Source organism: Pelmatolapia mariae, linkage group LG1, assembly GCF_036321145.2.
Source record: "Pelmatolapia mariae isolate MD_Pm_ZW linkage group LG1, Pm_UMD_F_2, whole genome shotgun sequence".
NCBI classification, from domain to species: domain Eukaryota; kingdom Metazoa; phylum Chordata; class Actinopteri; order Cichliformes; family Cichlidae; genus Pelmatolapia; species Pelmatolapia mariae.
In genome coordinates this window covers 9,070,817-9,086,869 of record NC_086227.1, presented here as the reverse complement: position 1 = coordinate 9,086,869, position 16,053 = coordinate 9,070,817, and the positions used below count along the sequence as shown (strand labels likewise).

Genomic DNA, 16,053 nt, shown 5'->3' with positions numbered 1-16,053 from the left:
AAGAAAACTGCAAGGAAAAGTTTAACATGTGGCATTTCAGCGATCGCTTATTTAGAAACAGGCCCAGAGGAGTGCCTCTGGTACACGCTTCCCGCCATTTATTTTTATAGTCGACATAAGACCTTATGTCTTCACAAAGCCCTATAAGCACCATTTTAAATTGGTTTTATTAGCCATCTGAGACAACTCTGTTCAATCTGAATTGCAAATCAAAGTGATTCTGGCTAGAAGTAAGGAGAGATTTTACTTTTTAAATATAATGAAAAGATTCTTTCAATTTTGCAGTGCTTCTTGTGTGCACACCTTTAACATTTAAATGACAATGAAACAGATTTAATTTGAAATCAGTCCTGTCCTGAATTAGCCCCTCTGCTATTTAAATGCCATTTTAAAATACTCGGGAATGATGTCTGAATCCCCTGCCAATGGATTATGACATAACACGTCAATCACCTTCTCCTGGCTACACTCTGAATTTGATGAGTAATGGGGATTTGGCTGTGTAATCCTGACATCCGTTACCTAACCATTTCTACTTTTCTCTCTTTCTGTGTGTGCTTTATTTTATCTGCCTGTGCATTCGCTGCCATGTCTGTCTTCGTGCATGTGTGCGCATTTGTTTGTCCATCATGTTTGCATTTCTGCCTCACGTATGTTTGCTCCGTGTGCGTGTCTGGGCTTTGCTTGTGCATCTGCGTCTGCATGTGTGTTTGCTTGGGTGTCTATATGTTTCTGCTCACGCCCGCACTCCCTCTAGGTGACCTCACCCCTCCACGTGAGCACAGCTGTCTAAGCGACGAGGACAAGGTGCACGGTGGGGGAGCCCAGACCAAAGACCGCGGGACCTCCACCGACGCCCCCTGCAGACACAGTCACACCTCGGGACACTCGCACAGCTCATCTGCAGGGGCTGGGACACGGTCCAAGATTCAGGAGAAGCCACCGGCACCACCACCACCACAGAACTATACACCAGCTCCTCTATATCCTTCAGGGAAGGCGGATGGCAGTGGGTCCCACAGGGAGAGGATTAGATACCACACAGATGTTCATATAGAGCCAACAGAGGAGATCTATCTGACTCCTGTGCAACGTTCCGCAGATCCCCTGGAACCCCCCACCGTCCAGGACCGGCCTTTCCTCTCACAGCAGACTGAGCAGGGACGCATGTCCATTAGCTCTGACACAGAGGGACCACCCCCTTATCAGCCCCTCCCGGACCGGACCAACCCCTCCATCTATGAGGAAGACGAGATCTATGTCCCCCCACCGTCATACGCTTCCTGTGTAGAGTCCCTCATCACGCCACCTAGCACGGCTGTGTCAGCTCACTCCTCCCATGCACTGGACCTCAGCCTAAAGGGGACAAGTACAGGAGCTGGGGCAATGCTCAGGGCTGGGTCATCAGTTGAGTATGTTGATGCCACAGATGAAAGCTACTGTGGGGACGACGAGGATGTGGACAGGTTAATAATGGACGCAAAGATGAGAAAGGGAGGGGTAAAGGGAGCCGCCCCACCGAGGACTTCCATGAGCTCAGAGGCCAGCGGCCTGACATATGACTCAGTTAAATATACATTGGTGGTGGATGAACATGCTCAGTTGGAGTTAGTCAGTCTCCGGCAGTGTTACCAAGGCTACAGCGATGACAGCGACTCGGCCACCGTCTATGACAACTGTGTCTCGTCTCCATACGAGTCAGCCATCGGAGAGGAGTATGAGGAAGAGGAAGAGGAGCATGACCCTCGTATAGGAGGAGTGCGTCGAGAGGCCACAGCGTGCCTATCTGAGGATTCTACTCCAGAGGCAGACCTCCACTTCTCCAAGAAGTTCCTCAATGTCTTCATGAATGGGCGCTCTCGCTCCTCCAGTAAGTCTGGTAAAAACTCAATTCCAAACATAAATGGTGGCGATGGCTAGCATTTAGCTTTTGGTTTGTTTTTTTGTTGCGTAACTAGTGTAAAGACTTCTTGAAGAAACTCACTTTGGTTAGCAAATGTGGTCGTCTGACAGTGCTGATGGCAGTTTGGGGTGTTGGGGGTTTTTTTGGTTTTTTTTTTTTACATTTTTCCCTTTAATCCATTAACTACATTTCTGAGACTTGCTTGTAAATGCCAGGAAGTTTATCAGCACTACTGGCTGGTGCTCTGCCTAATTCCCTTTAAATATACACTGTCAGTGGTGTCTAGCCAAACTGGCAACAATTGCTATTCAAGGCTTAAAGCAGCGCAGCTGATGAAGCAAAGCCACAGGAATGTTCAGGAATCAAAATTTTGTCATACACTAAACACAGTCATCCACATGGCTGTCCTAACTGTGGAGTAATACAATACTAAGCCGTACTGATACACAGTATAACCATTGGCTATTACATTTACTATGTATTTGCAAAGTAGTAGTATTTTTTTTTATTTTAAAATGATGTCACCTCTGCTTTTAAGTCTCGAGAATAAAAGCAGTAGACTGGACATTTAAATGGCCTGTTTAGTGAAAAGGTGCTCAGCCAGCTTGTTCAGGGGATGTGAGAAAACACACATCTAGAAAGAAGTTAGTGAGGTGTTTGAAGTTCTAGACATAAAACTTCCACAAAACTGTAAAACTTCCCAAACTGACTAAAGGCGCATTGCTTGATGTAATTTTGTATCACTTCCACTGGAAGATTCATTCATTTTCAGTATGAAGCAGAACAACGATGCACTGATTGTGAAATTCAGAAAATATCTACTCAGATATTCTACTGAGTAGAATAGCCTAGAAGAGACTTAGAAAGTCTAAGACTAATTGAACTGTAAGTCTCACCTGTTTAATTAGCTATTAACTACTACTTTTGTAGTAGTATTCCAACAGCACCCTATGCCCACTTATGTGGTTGAGTATTTAGCCGGGACAAAATTGATTTCTTGTGTCACCATATTTAGTCAACAAGGTTAATTTTATCAGAGATATAATTTGTCAGATAAATCAGTGCTTTGCAAATGCTCAACATCTGTAAAACGACTGTAAAGTTATGTTTTAACTAGAGATGGCACGATACCACTTTTTTATGTCCGATACCGATACCGATATCATAAATTTGGATATCTGCCGATACCGATATGAATATAGTGTGTTTCAATAAAACTGTTTTTTTAATATCTTGCTGCATTTTGTATAAGTTCATACTCAAGTTTAAATAAACAACAACACTAAAGCTATTCTGTTATACCTGTATGTAAAAAATACACTGCACCCAAAATATTTCATAGTTCAGCAATACTGATCAATCTAATAAACTTAAACCTACTCCATCCTCCCTATTCTGGTATTTTAAAGAGTACTTAGCAGAAACATTAAGCAACCTAACTAATAGGGTTGAAAACTCCCAGCAAAAAAAAAAAAATAGGGAACCACTCTCCACCTCACGATTCTTAATCGACGTAATCAACTTTAATTTGATGCAGGTTGGGAAAAAAATGCACAGAAATAAATTATTTTTCAAGAATAATTAAATAGATTCAACATCTTTCTTCAACAGAATTGCAGACTGCACAGATGGTATCTTCCCAAAGGAAAAAGTACTATAGCTTACTAGGGTATATTAGACTTAACAGTTACTATATACAGTAATGGACTTCTATACATTTTACATCAGATTAAAACTTTGGGTGTAAGATTCAGATAATTATTTATTAAAAGCGAGACATTTTAAATGAGAATAAGAAAGATAAGTATGTCTTTGTGCCCCCTTTTCCCTGTTCATGCCCTAGCGGCCCCCCTGGCTAAACTTTGCTAGATCCGCCCCTGCACAGTTACCAGCCGTCAGCTACATAGAAAAAGATCCTGGTGTAGAAAGTAAAATTAAATAAATTCTAACAACAGCTTATCGAGGTTAAACGTGCTGCTGTTGTTCAGCCGCTGGTTTCCTCTTTCTGGTGCAAAGTGGGCCAAAAACAAAGAAGAGAGACGGACTCGCGACAGAAAAACCGATCAGCTGATCATTAAGCAGTTTCACCACTGAAGTAGCGACAGGAGAGGGAGGGGGAGAGAAGAGGCAGTCGCTCCATATATCGGTTGTTAAGCTTAACATGGGAATGCTTTACAAACATTCAGAGATGAAATTACACATTTGCTTTACTTCTCTCTGGGATAACTTCCTCGGAGATGAAATGCTGGTTTGGTAGCGAGGCTACAAATACACACAGCTGCTCTATCACGTGAGCACACTGCTCCAACGTGCTATGGTTATGAGCCGAGTTACGCCGCGTCGCAAGTTTTGTGAGGTGCTTTTTTGATATTTAATGGATCGGATTACATTTTTTATTTCTCTCCGATATCCGATCCAGTAATTTACGTCAGTATCGGACCGATACCGATACGTAATATCGGATTGGTCCATCTCTAGTTTTAACACAGTTAACTTTTAGTGAATTCCATTAAAACCTAACAATCTTATCTAAGTTGTAAGATTTAAGAGTAAATTTTGGACTATTTTGATGATAAGGGGTCTAAAGAATTAGAAATCTTGTGGGGACCTTGAAGATCTCTTTGTCATATCTTATTAAAGCTGCAGGTTTAGCTGTCTAAGAGATGTTGCTTAAACAGACTATCTGTGATCTCCCAATGAGAAAGAGCGCTGCACTGAGGAGGGAGATGAGAATCCTCTGTTTGAGGACTGCAGGACTGATTCAATTGCTGTTGCCACCCACATATTGACCCTCATCATAGTGTCTGTTAAAGAGCCAGCATTAATGGGCACAAGAGGCAATTCATGTTATGGAGACAGAGATTAGGAGATACGTGTGTTTACAGTATTTGCTCTAATAGTCCAAGCCGGTCTCTTGGAAGCGATCCATGTTTTTAGTCTCATTAGAAACGCTGCAGCAGTTTATCTTAGCAGTTCAGGCAGCAGTCACAAAGGTCTCAGGGGAATGTAGGGAGAAATACACAATGCACGTTTGCTTCATGCCTAATTAAAGTGTGATTCATGTCTCAGAGAATGCATACATGTAAATGCTGCATCTCCTAATTATGTTCTCTGTGGGCTTTTTTGGACTTTTGTTACAAATCATAAGCCTGTGTCATTAATCTTTTTGCAAGCCTGACACAAAGGCTGACATTGCATACTGTTTACTTCCTATTTTAAAAAAATCTCTCCTGTTTTTTTGTCCTTTTTTGGTATCCAAGGTGCAGAATCCTTTGGTTTATATTCCTGTGTCATAAATGGTGAGGAGAAGGATCAGAGCCACCGAGCAGTCTATAGGTAATGACAGTTACACTACCATCCTCGCTGTTATCCCAACAGACGTTGTAAAACCGTGAAAAATGACAGTATGTAGTGTGTGCTGTCAGTTCTGTTGATTATGATGTTAATGAATTGTGAAAACCATAGTAAAGAAATGGGAAAAAATAAGTCTTAAGGTTTGATATTGTAATAACAGTCATGTTTAAAACTTGTGTGGATTGATGAAATAACACTGCGGTAATATCATATGACACACTATGCTCATATTATTAATAAAGTGTGGCATTCATCTCCCAGTCAGTTACTGTTATAAACATTTCAGATTCTATGATTCCTATCCAGCCTCTTATGTCTTTGGTCAAACAGACCAGATTGTGTAAGCAAAGACGGTCACCTGAATTATTAAATGCTTGGTGTTCATCTTTACTAATGACTCTTTTGTAGAAATGAGTAATTCATCCAGCAGCTTTCAGATAACTCAAATAAGTCCTCAAATAAGTCAAACAGCATTTTTTTTAGAATGAGCCAATCTACAGGCATTTAATAGAAAGATGTGTTTTTTAAGTGTTTTAATGATAAACCATCAACGCAATTTTTCCATCCTGACCTACTTACTTATTTGTTAAAATAAATAAGTAGATTTTACAGCACGTTTAAAACCAAAGTGCTTCAATAAAACTAAAAAAAGGTTCTTAAAACTCCCTGTACTCCCTGTTCTTTTAAGAAAAGATTTTAGTCTGCAGATTGTTGACTACAGCATTTATTTGTTTGGTAAATTTCCAATTTGTGTCAAAGATTAGGTTAGTTTAGAATTATATAACTTGTAATTTAATAGTATCAAAGAGCCCGGATCATCTTTCAAGCTCTCAGTTAAAAGTAGAAGGCCAAAGAGTATGACCTCAGTTTTGTATTAATTTAACTGGAAGAAACTGGGAGATCCTATTTTTTATTATCCAAGAATGACGTAATTGTAACTGGGAAAAGAAAACTGAGACTTTCCTATAACTGCACCAGTTGCTTTCTGTTTTTTTTTCTTTCATATGGAAGCTTGTTTTCACCACTGAAAAAAAATGCCATCCATAACTTGAAATTTTGGGTTATTTTCTCTAAATGTTTAGTTAATAAGTTGACATTTCTTTGTTACCTGAAAACAGATAGCAGTGACACAGGCACACTCAACATTGGGTAGTGATAGTATCCATGCGCTACCAGTGTAAACATGTACAAACTGCTGCTGTGCTGATAATAACACCATGCCTTTTAGCTAATAACGATTTCATCATTTCTGAAACCATGCTGAAATAACTCAGCAGTTGACTCAATCATGACCTACAGCTTCAGCTTTGGTAGCTAATGCCTTCCACCTTTTGCTTACAGGTAACAAGGAAATGACGTACCTTCACAGAGCTTCCTGATTGACTGAGCTACCTTAAAATCTTTAGTTATTTTCTTGAAATTTTAGCTTATTAACTCAAAATTTTGGACATATAGCTCAAGATGTTGAGTTATGGATGGCAAAGAAAAAATATACAAATAAATTTAGTGGCGGAAATAAGCTTCCATAGGTATGTCAAACATAAGGCCCAGGGGCCAGATTCAGCCCAGAAAGGACTTCAGTCCAACCCAATGGATGGCTTTAGAAAAAGTGTAAGGAGGGTGTAAATTTTGGATTTGTAACTGTATTTGCATAGGTTTTACAGCTTTCCATAGTAATACAGACCTCCCCCATAGCCATTCATACTACACCAAAGTAAACAAGTAACAGATAAAACATGAAAATGACAGAAAAATTCCTTTTTTTTTCTTTTTCTGATATTACTGTATTGGAGATTAAATTTGTAGTTAAATGTCTTTAGGAAAGGGAGTTTTTAGTTCTGTCCCACTTAACCTCAAAATGACCTGCATGTGGCCCACAGTGTAAAATGAGTTTGACAGGCCTTCTTTAAAGTGTCCTCACACTGTTCCCCCTGGAACAGCAGGGAAATGTCTGTACACCAGTACATCAAATGGAAAAATACAATGTTACTAATATATAGCTGTAAGCAAGGAACTGATTGTAGTTCATTTTTACCCTGGTTTGTGTGTAATAGTCTGTAGCAACACATCTGACCAGCTAACACACATAAGTTGCATTTAAGTCACTGATTTAATTTTTTTCTTTACACTGTTTAAAAATTTCCTTGTAACGACAAGCAGGCATAGGAAACCCGTGTTTGACTTTTAAACCTTAAATTTCATTTTAAATTCTGAGCTAGTTTGTGGAGCAGTTATGTGTGCAGCCAGCACATAAAAATCTCACATCTTTCTCGACAGGTTTGTCCCTCGGCACGAAGATGAGTTGGAACTAGAGGTGGATGACCCGTTGCTGGTGGAGGTCCAGGCAGAGGATTACTGGTATGAGGGCTACAATATGCGAACTGGTGCTCATGGGGTCTTCCCGGCCTACTATGCTGTAGAGGTGACCAAGGACACGGAGAACTACAAAGGTACCAACAGTGCTGGGATTTGTAGGAGTGGGCCACGAATATATTAGTAAAGAGAGAGATGGCTGCTTTAGGCTAAAAAAGGGGGGCTGTTTACATGCCATGAACATCAGAAATGTCATCAGTGATCAGATTTTCTAGATTCAGTACCTCTGGCATAGTTGTGTTTGTGGATGGGAAGCCTTTCAGGGTTCTTGCATGGAGTATGCTCTGATATGTGGGGTTAATGTGCACTCCAGGGAGTGTTTTACTCTACTTTTGAAACCCCAAGGAGGTGTATGCAGCAAGCAACAGGGGATAAAGTATGAAATTATGTGAAGTGCAATGCTATAACAGACTATTAGTTATTGGTACTGATCGACAGCTCAAAAATGTATTCTGTTCCCTTAAAGGAGCTAGTGACGGCTGAATTGTAGCTGGAATATAGTGCCGTATGTAGTATTACATTTTACACATCTTGCTTCTTGTGTTTATTGTCATTGTTGTTTCTTTTCTGCTTTTCTCTGTGCAGTAAAGAGCAATGAATGGATTGACAGATACCGCCTAAAGTTTCTGGGGTCAGTTCAAGTGCCCTATCACAAAGGAAACGATGTTTTGTGTGCAGCTATGCAGAAGGTAAGCTCATGTTTTACACGCATGTGTAAGTTATAGGAGACGAGACATGTAGGGGGAAAGAGGAGCAAGAGACACGGAAGGGAAAGAGAGAGAGGGACCGAGACCAAATACAGACATGACTGGGAGACATACACAGAGAACATGACAGACTCTCACAGGAGATACAGGGATGAGACAGAGACAAGAAAACAAGAGATGAGAGATACAAATAAACTCAGAGGCATAAAAGAACTAAACTCAAGACCATAGGGGTTTATCATCATTTGTGTGCCTTTGTGATGTTTTGCTTTGATAGCTCGAAAAGTTTTTGTGATGTTAACAATCCATTAAAACCTTACATCCATGAAAGTCTGCGTGACCTCGCAGATTCAGTGATTTGTTGGTCGAAAATTGACAAAAAGCCTTTATAACTTAGTAACTATTATTCTTGGAGTGGTTTTTATCTTGTCACGTTTGACCTCTGACCTCTCCTTTAAGGTCAATAGAAGACTATGTCTCTTACTTATTGATGACATATACGCATATAGGGAATGATATATAGGGATCATAAGTTTGCATAACGTTACTCTGACCTCTTTTTTAAGGTCAAATAAGGTCAAAACTTCGAAAAATGTCTTTTACCTTTGTTTTAAATTCTAGTGCCTTTTGTTTATTAACCCCAAATTGTATTATTTTTATTGCACTTTAAACTTCTTAAAATGTTTTTTTAAAAAAGAAAACAAAATTAATATATGCAAAATACAATATTATCTCCTTAAAAGTAAATACTGCCCAGAGCTAGAGCTGCCTCAGCAGAGGTTTGCACTCTTGACATGCGTCTTCACAGGTAAAGGAAACTTTTGAAGAGCTTTGATCTGGTAACATTTTAAAAAGCCATCTTACACGTGTCTTACAGATTGCTACTAACCGAAGGATGACAGTCAAGTATAACCCACCTTCCTCGTGCATCCTGGAGATCAGTGTGAAGGGCATCAAGCTTTCAGTTCAAGAGGATTATTATGCTTGTGATAGAGTAAGACATTTACTGATCCTGTGTATGTCTACTGTGAAATAATTACATGCAGCTTCACAGACTAATCAAATGAAAGCTCATCAGCAATCTTTTGGAAAGTTGAAAAGGTTAAGGATCTCACTTTTTCAGTGATGCAGTGTTTGGTTCATGTGTTTTTAACTGATAAAGATTTTCTTTCAAATTAAAATATTTTGTTTCTGAAGAAGAAAAGGCTCCTAGTTGTTAGAAATACTCAAACCAGCCTGTGTGGCAGAAACAACTGTGATGCTCAGTTTTACCTCAGCATGTTGTCTAAACCATGTCTACATCGAAATGCATTGGGTTACTACCCTGCGATTGGCTATTTAGATTTTTGCATTATTTTGTAGTTGAACAGGTTTACCTAATACAGAGGTTGGCATGTGTATATTTGAAGAGAGAGTTGAAGGAACACATGAGACACATCTCCACCATGTGGCTGCCGACTGATACTGCAGACGAACGTGTTAGTGTCAGGCCACAGTAATTACTTCAGCGAAAAGAAACTAAGAATTCTGTGGGAATTCTATGTATCTATATGGGAATTGTATCAATTTAAAGTTCATCTCAACAGTTGAGAAACTAATGTTTTACTTTTACAAGATCTGATGTTCAGATAATACAATGTGATGCACTATCAATCTCAATATATTTTAATATTGCAGTCGCCAACTAGTCTAAGGTAAAAGCTTTAATTATTTATTTTATCAGCAAGCCAAAAAAAGAAAGAACTCAATAAAAGTAAAACATATGAAGCAGAGCTTGAAATGTTTGCTTCTTGGTGTTAATCTTAGACGTTTATGCATCCTCTGTTGACAGAGTAACGAGTGCAGTCACTTCTTCCAGTTAAAGAACGTCTCCTTCTGTGGCTATCACCCAAAAAACAGCAAGTAAGTAAAAACTGAAGGTATGAAGCAGTAATGCTGCTCTCTCTGCCGAGACTAAAGTTGCCACAAGGTGTCACTATTAGATAAATATTCAAGAATATTGGACCTCTTCCTGCTCACTGATAAAACGAAGCAGGAGTTCATCATTATTAGGTGTCAAAGTAATATACTGAATGTCTGTTTTAAAATTTCTCTGCAGGTATTTTGGTTTCATTACGAAGCACCCAGCAGACCAGAGATTTGCCTGCCACGTATTTGTGTCTGAAAATTCTACCAAACCTCTTGCAGAGTCAGTAGGGTGAGTTTTGTTTTTTAGGTTTCCTTTTGGCATCAGTCAGTGGTTTTAGTGAGATACGGTTTAACAAGTTGCATATATAAATACATCCCGCCAGCAGAGAATCTTTACAGCACTGAGCACTTGCTGTAAATAATACTTGTATAAGTTACCATGGTGATTAAGCCAGGTACCCTAACCCATTAATCTTGATTCATACTAGGCCCTTCAAATTTGTAGGGCCTAGTATGAACACATTAAAAGAAAAACAACAAACTTCTGTCTCTTTTCTTTTTCTGTTCTTCTTCCTCCTTCTCCTTTTGTCATTATCGCTTCTTCTCCCTTTGCAAATTTCTGTTTGCACACAGTTTGACCTTCTAAGACATCTGACCTGACAGGATCAGCCAGTTTCTCTCTTCTCAGTAAACCCAGTTATTCTGAAACTGAACTTAAACAATCATTGAAACAAAACAGAACCAAATACACTGCAGAAATTAACTTAAACTTAATTGAGGTCAATCAAATGAATAAAAAGCAGAAAAAACATAATAAGGCTTGTCTCAGGCATGTCTGGCAGTTTGTAATGTTCTCCACCTTTTGGCACTTGTTTGTGAATGTTTATGTTGTGTTTATGTTTATGCAACGTCCAAGAAATGACTGCCACCATGACGTGATGTGTTTTTCTTTTTATCAGGAAAGCCTTCCAGCTGTACTATAAAGAGTTTGTGGAGTTCTCATGCCCTACAGAGGACATCTACCTGGAATAGCCTTGCCTTTAACCACAACCCTGTAAAGTACGCTGTATCATAACATAATGTTGCATGAAGGACAGATATACATTAATTTGGTAAAAGAAAAACAAAAAAGGGAAAAATAAAACATTAACACATCTGACAAACAAACAGGTATAGAAGGCCCAAGTATCAGACCTGTGGTGAAAACCTTGGGCAGCAACCAGAGATGAAAATGAGCCAAAGGAGGGGTTTCCTGGGAAATGAAAATATGCAAAATGGCATCAGTGATGAGGCAAAAATGGAAAGCACAAACATTTTAACTCTTCAGTTTCTGCAATGCTTGTTAGCCTGTAGCATCATGTCAGCAGGGGCAAAGCTGAAAGCCCAGGAGACAGTGTGGACGGCACCACTTTGTACGCTGGAAAGAAGAAAGAAAAAGCAGCATTTATGACTTGGAGGTGAACAAGCAAGTGATGATGGTTCATTTTGTCTTGAAATACTGTAACCATTGTGTGAGCACGAGAGAGGTGTTTATTTACTAAAGACGTAACAACCTCACAATGAAAAAGGAATACTAAATAAAACCCATGTAGGAACAGTGAATTTTATCCTTTTATCACACCTAATATGAAGGTATATCCACATTTATTAAAAAAAGAGAAAATCTAAATAAAAATCAGATGCAGTGATGTGCTCTGCATTTTTGGGGTTCTTGCCACATTTTTACTGCTTTTGTTAAACCCAGACACAGCAGCTTGATCTGTACTGCAGATTCAAGGTACAGTAAGTACAGTGTGAATACACAAGAGTAGAATAGGTTTGCTTTTCCATTTAGCAGTTGGAGCTAACTAGTAAAGGTACAGCTGAGTATCTAAAGTTAATTTCAAATAGTTTTAGTTGAATGAAATTAAAAGATGGTTTCAGCTTCTCACTTTTCAGTCAGACAGGCAGAAGGTAAACCCTGGAGATTCATTTCTATACTTCACATGCTAATGCTAAATTAAAGTACACTTTAAACTACTTCTCTCTTGCATCTGTGCGTCTCAGTATTTGGAGATTCACATTGGTGGAGTTTTACTGGTGGAATTTTTCAATGTCGCCACTTGTCAAGGTCAAGGTCAAGGTAACTGTATTTATACCCATAGGCAAGGTAAATTTGCTTTACAGAAAAAATGACAGCATTTGGCATCCCTTTAAAAACACACATACCTAGTAAAGATACAAACCTCACTGTGGCACATATATAGTAATTTAATATTTCGAATCAAAAACAGTTCTTATTTAATTCAGTGACAGCAACGGGGACAAAGCTATTTTTATAACGCTTTGTCCTGCATCTCGGAAATAGAAACCTCCGTCCTGAGGGAAGAAGCTGAAATTCACCCCTTAGAGGATGGGAACCATTTTTAAGGATTGATAAAGCCATCCTCTGTACCTGCTTAGAGTACAGGGAAGCTAAACAAGACTAAACAAGACTTGTGGAAGTTTGCTCCTGGTGGAAAACTACCACAACAAAAGATTGATGGACAAACCATGGACTGATGGTTTTAACTCCCTGATGGAGGCTTGTGTGCCTTAATGCACTGGAGTTTTAGGTTAAAACCTAAAATGAGGTTTCAACCATACAACCATGTAATGAAACCGAAGTGTTTTGAGCTCAGGAGGTGCTCCTACTTAAAACAAATTAAATACTGAAATCTCATATTCCCCTTTTCCACTAAGGTGAGGCAAGTCTTTTGTGGTAGTGGTAGTGTGCAATTGGGCCTTCCAAATGTTGGTCGGCTTTTTCTCGAGCCTTTGTAGTTTTAACTTTACGTCACATGTATAAGAATATGAACACATCAAATGATTAACACTTTACCCTTTGAAAGGTTACTTTCGAGAGAGAGAGAGAGAGACTGAGGTGTCAAAAACCATCATCACGTTTACAGGGACATTGACAAATATCATCACTATGGGAAAAAAAGGTCTCAGTTTTTTGCTGAACTTCTGTTGAGAAATGAAGTGAAAAGAGACCATTTGTCTCTCTCACTGACCACTGCTGGAAAACTAATGAGGTGTATTTGTATAACTGCTACTGCTCGATTTTGTAATATTGCCAGTCTTCTTAAAGTATCATCCATACTGACACTTGGGTTTTTCTTCTAGATGATATGCTAGTTGTATTTTTTTTAATAATGGCCCCAGCCCATTTTGTACTTTTGTCATAGTTGAAAAGCAGCAAAGTGTTGATGTTGCATTGAATAGTTCTTTGTGACAAAGGCAGAATAAAGAACTCCTTAAATGCACTGAGCATTGTCCATGCAGAGAAAGTTTTGAGGTACACAAGTGTGTACTTTAAGCAAACATCTATTGGTGCTCTCATGCACAGCTCTGTCCATATGCTCAGTAAAGCCTTAGTAATTCCTAGTCTAATGACAGACATGCAATACTTCTTTACTGTGTGCTCTAATTAGGTGTGAAATTAGTGATAAAGATGTTTAACAGAGAAAAAAACCCATCTGAGTTAGGCTGTTTACTCCTCCTTCATACGACATTTTTCTGCAACTAGAATATGACACATTCTCAGACTGGTAGAAAGAAGATAATGATGCTTGGTGCAGTAGGTACAGGTGCTAACGAGGGAGCAAAAACAAAACTGGTGTCTTCAGATCTTCACTAGTAGTGCCTCTTTTTCATGAGATCATTGTTACTTTTTTGAGTCAATACAAATTGAGTTGTTTTGCTGTGATTTGCTCTTCATTCCACTGCACTACACATTATTTGCTGTACATGTGCTGGTAATGTTCAGTTTTTCCTTTATTCATCCACGTTGGTAGAACGTGGATGAGGGAGACCAGCAGAGAAGCTCCTCTAGCTCTTCTAGGTTTACACTTTCTGCAAACCTTCATTTCTGCAGGCCATCCTCAAACAGCAAACTCAAAACAGCTCCTTTCAGTGCAAAGTAGCAGCTCTATCCTTTGCGCCACCCAAATAACTGAGCTCCTAACTCTGTGCCTGGCAGAGCCAGGATGGCCTTTAGTGTAAACACATTGCTAACACCCATATCAGTGATCATCTTCTTTCAGCTCATTGCCATAGATGATGGTAGAAACATGGATTGAACTGTTAGTTAACAATTTTGTGACACTCAGCTCACTGTTCACAGCAACAGTGTTTGTGGTGTCTGTTTCAAAACTCCTTTCAGATCATACAGAATGAATATTTTACCCAAAAGATTTCAAATACACCTTCTCATTATGTCTCTGATATCCACAGGAGTATGTATACATATACTTGGGAAATTATGAATTTTATTATTAGAGAAGGAGCTGTGTTTAATTAGCTCATGCCTGAGATTTCACAAGTTGGGCCTGATTGAGAACTTAGTCACATTGAAAAGAAACAAAAACTTGACCCAAGTGTTATGGAAGTCTATTGATGTCCTGTTTGTGAACATGTGAAACCAGTCAAAACACATACAGTGGATAATTACTGAGACTTGATGTTGTAAAATGTGCCATAATGGTTAATAAGCAATAATAATTTTTGAGCTGTTACACCAATTACTCGCAGGAAGTGCTTGTTGCAGAACTTTATAGACGTTTTAGTAACCCAGATTGTTCATGGTAATCTGAATTATTAAAATGACCATAAAGTTTTTGTGATCATGAACTTTTTTTTCTTTATCAGCACACGTACAGCACAGTTGTTTTGCAGTTAAAATCAAAGTATTCTTTCTACATCAATTGTCACTAACACTAGTTTGTAACTGAATATTTTATGTGGTAAATATTTATCAGACGATTAAATAAATGTAAAAGCAAGATTCATTAATGAAGGATATTGAAAATGTTCTATTCAACAGTTGTCTCACCAGTTGTCAGTTTTTCCTTGTCAAAAACAGAAAGAAAATCATTTTGAAGAAAACGAGTTGTCTGCTGTTGTTGAAAGCCATTGTGTTTGTATCAGGAGAGATCAACACTCGCTTTTCTATGAATTCCCCTCTTAAGAGCCGATCAGACTGATAGGAGAAAATGGACTGCAGCGGGGGCTATACAAAGAGTGTACAGACATGCCGTATATAAATAAAGAATTTAATTTCTGTAATTATAAATATGACATTGTATTGATTCAACATGTGAAATTTCTCTTTATTTTGGACTTTTTTCTTTCAGCTGTGAATTATTCTGGATTTAAAAGTTTTACTGCAGATCTCATGGTGTCTTGTCATTAATGTGCTGGGATCAGTTATACAAATATATATCGCTGCCATGCTCCTGCTGCCTGATTCATACTCCAGTGACAATGCTGCATCTCTACATAAAAGAAAGGTATGTAGATAAGAAAGGTTAATGAAACTTGCAAGAGAATTTGTGCTTTAATACTGCTTTTTTAATGACATCTTAATGGGTATTTATGTATAAATTAACAGTAGGCCTACTGTCATACCAGTGATGCCTGCACAGCACAGGTTGAAACTTGGATACAACTTGGTGCTCAGTGATGCCCTGGCCTCACTGGGACGAGAGCCCCCATGACACCATTTGTCATCTGATTAGGAGCAGGCCCCAACATTGTCAGGCATGCATACAAGAATGTAGGGGCCATACAAACTACTGAGTGAAATTTTGAATTACTGCAATGAAATTTGCAGTTGCTGTACTTTAGCATTTAGCTAGCCCTACAAAGGAGAAGCGAGCATAAAGGGAGTAACGATGATAAGGCCAGGTAATTTCAAATGTAACAGTTCTATCAGCCTAACTTGTGCTTGTGTGTCCAATTTGTCACACAGTGTGTTGCTAGCTAAAGGTCCAGGTGCTGTATTTC

At 38.9% G+C, this 16,053-nt stretch overlaps 1 protein-coding gene across 2 annotated transcripts in view; it reads left to right on the top strand.

Annotated features, from left to right (window-relative positions):
• mapk8ip1b (mitogen-activated protein kinase 8 interacting protein 1b) overlaps positions 1–15,547 on the top strand; it is a 51,159-nt gene extending 35,612 nt beyond the window's left edge. For both annotated transcript variants that reach the window (XM_063471106.1, XM_063471114.1), the window contains exons 5-12: positions 758–1,870; positions 5,164–5,239; positions 7,535–7,707; positions 8,216–8,319; positions 9,215–9,331; positions 10,169–10,239; positions 10,436–10,534; positions 11,205–15,547. In XM_063471106.1, the coding sequence (XP_063327176.1) occupies positions 758–1,870; positions 5,164–5,239; positions 7,535–7,707; positions 8,216–8,319; positions 9,215–9,331; positions 10,169–10,239; positions 10,436–10,534; positions 11,205–11,277 (1,826 nt within the window). In that variant the 3' untranslated portion in view covers positions 11,278–15,547. The remainder of the gene's footprint in view (positions 1–757; positions 1,871–5,163; positions 5,240–7,534; positions 7,708–8,215; positions 8,320–9,214; positions 9,332–10,168; positions 10,240–10,435; positions 10,535–11,204) is intronic.
• The last annotated feature ends 506 nt before the right edge of the window (positions 15,548–16,053 follow it).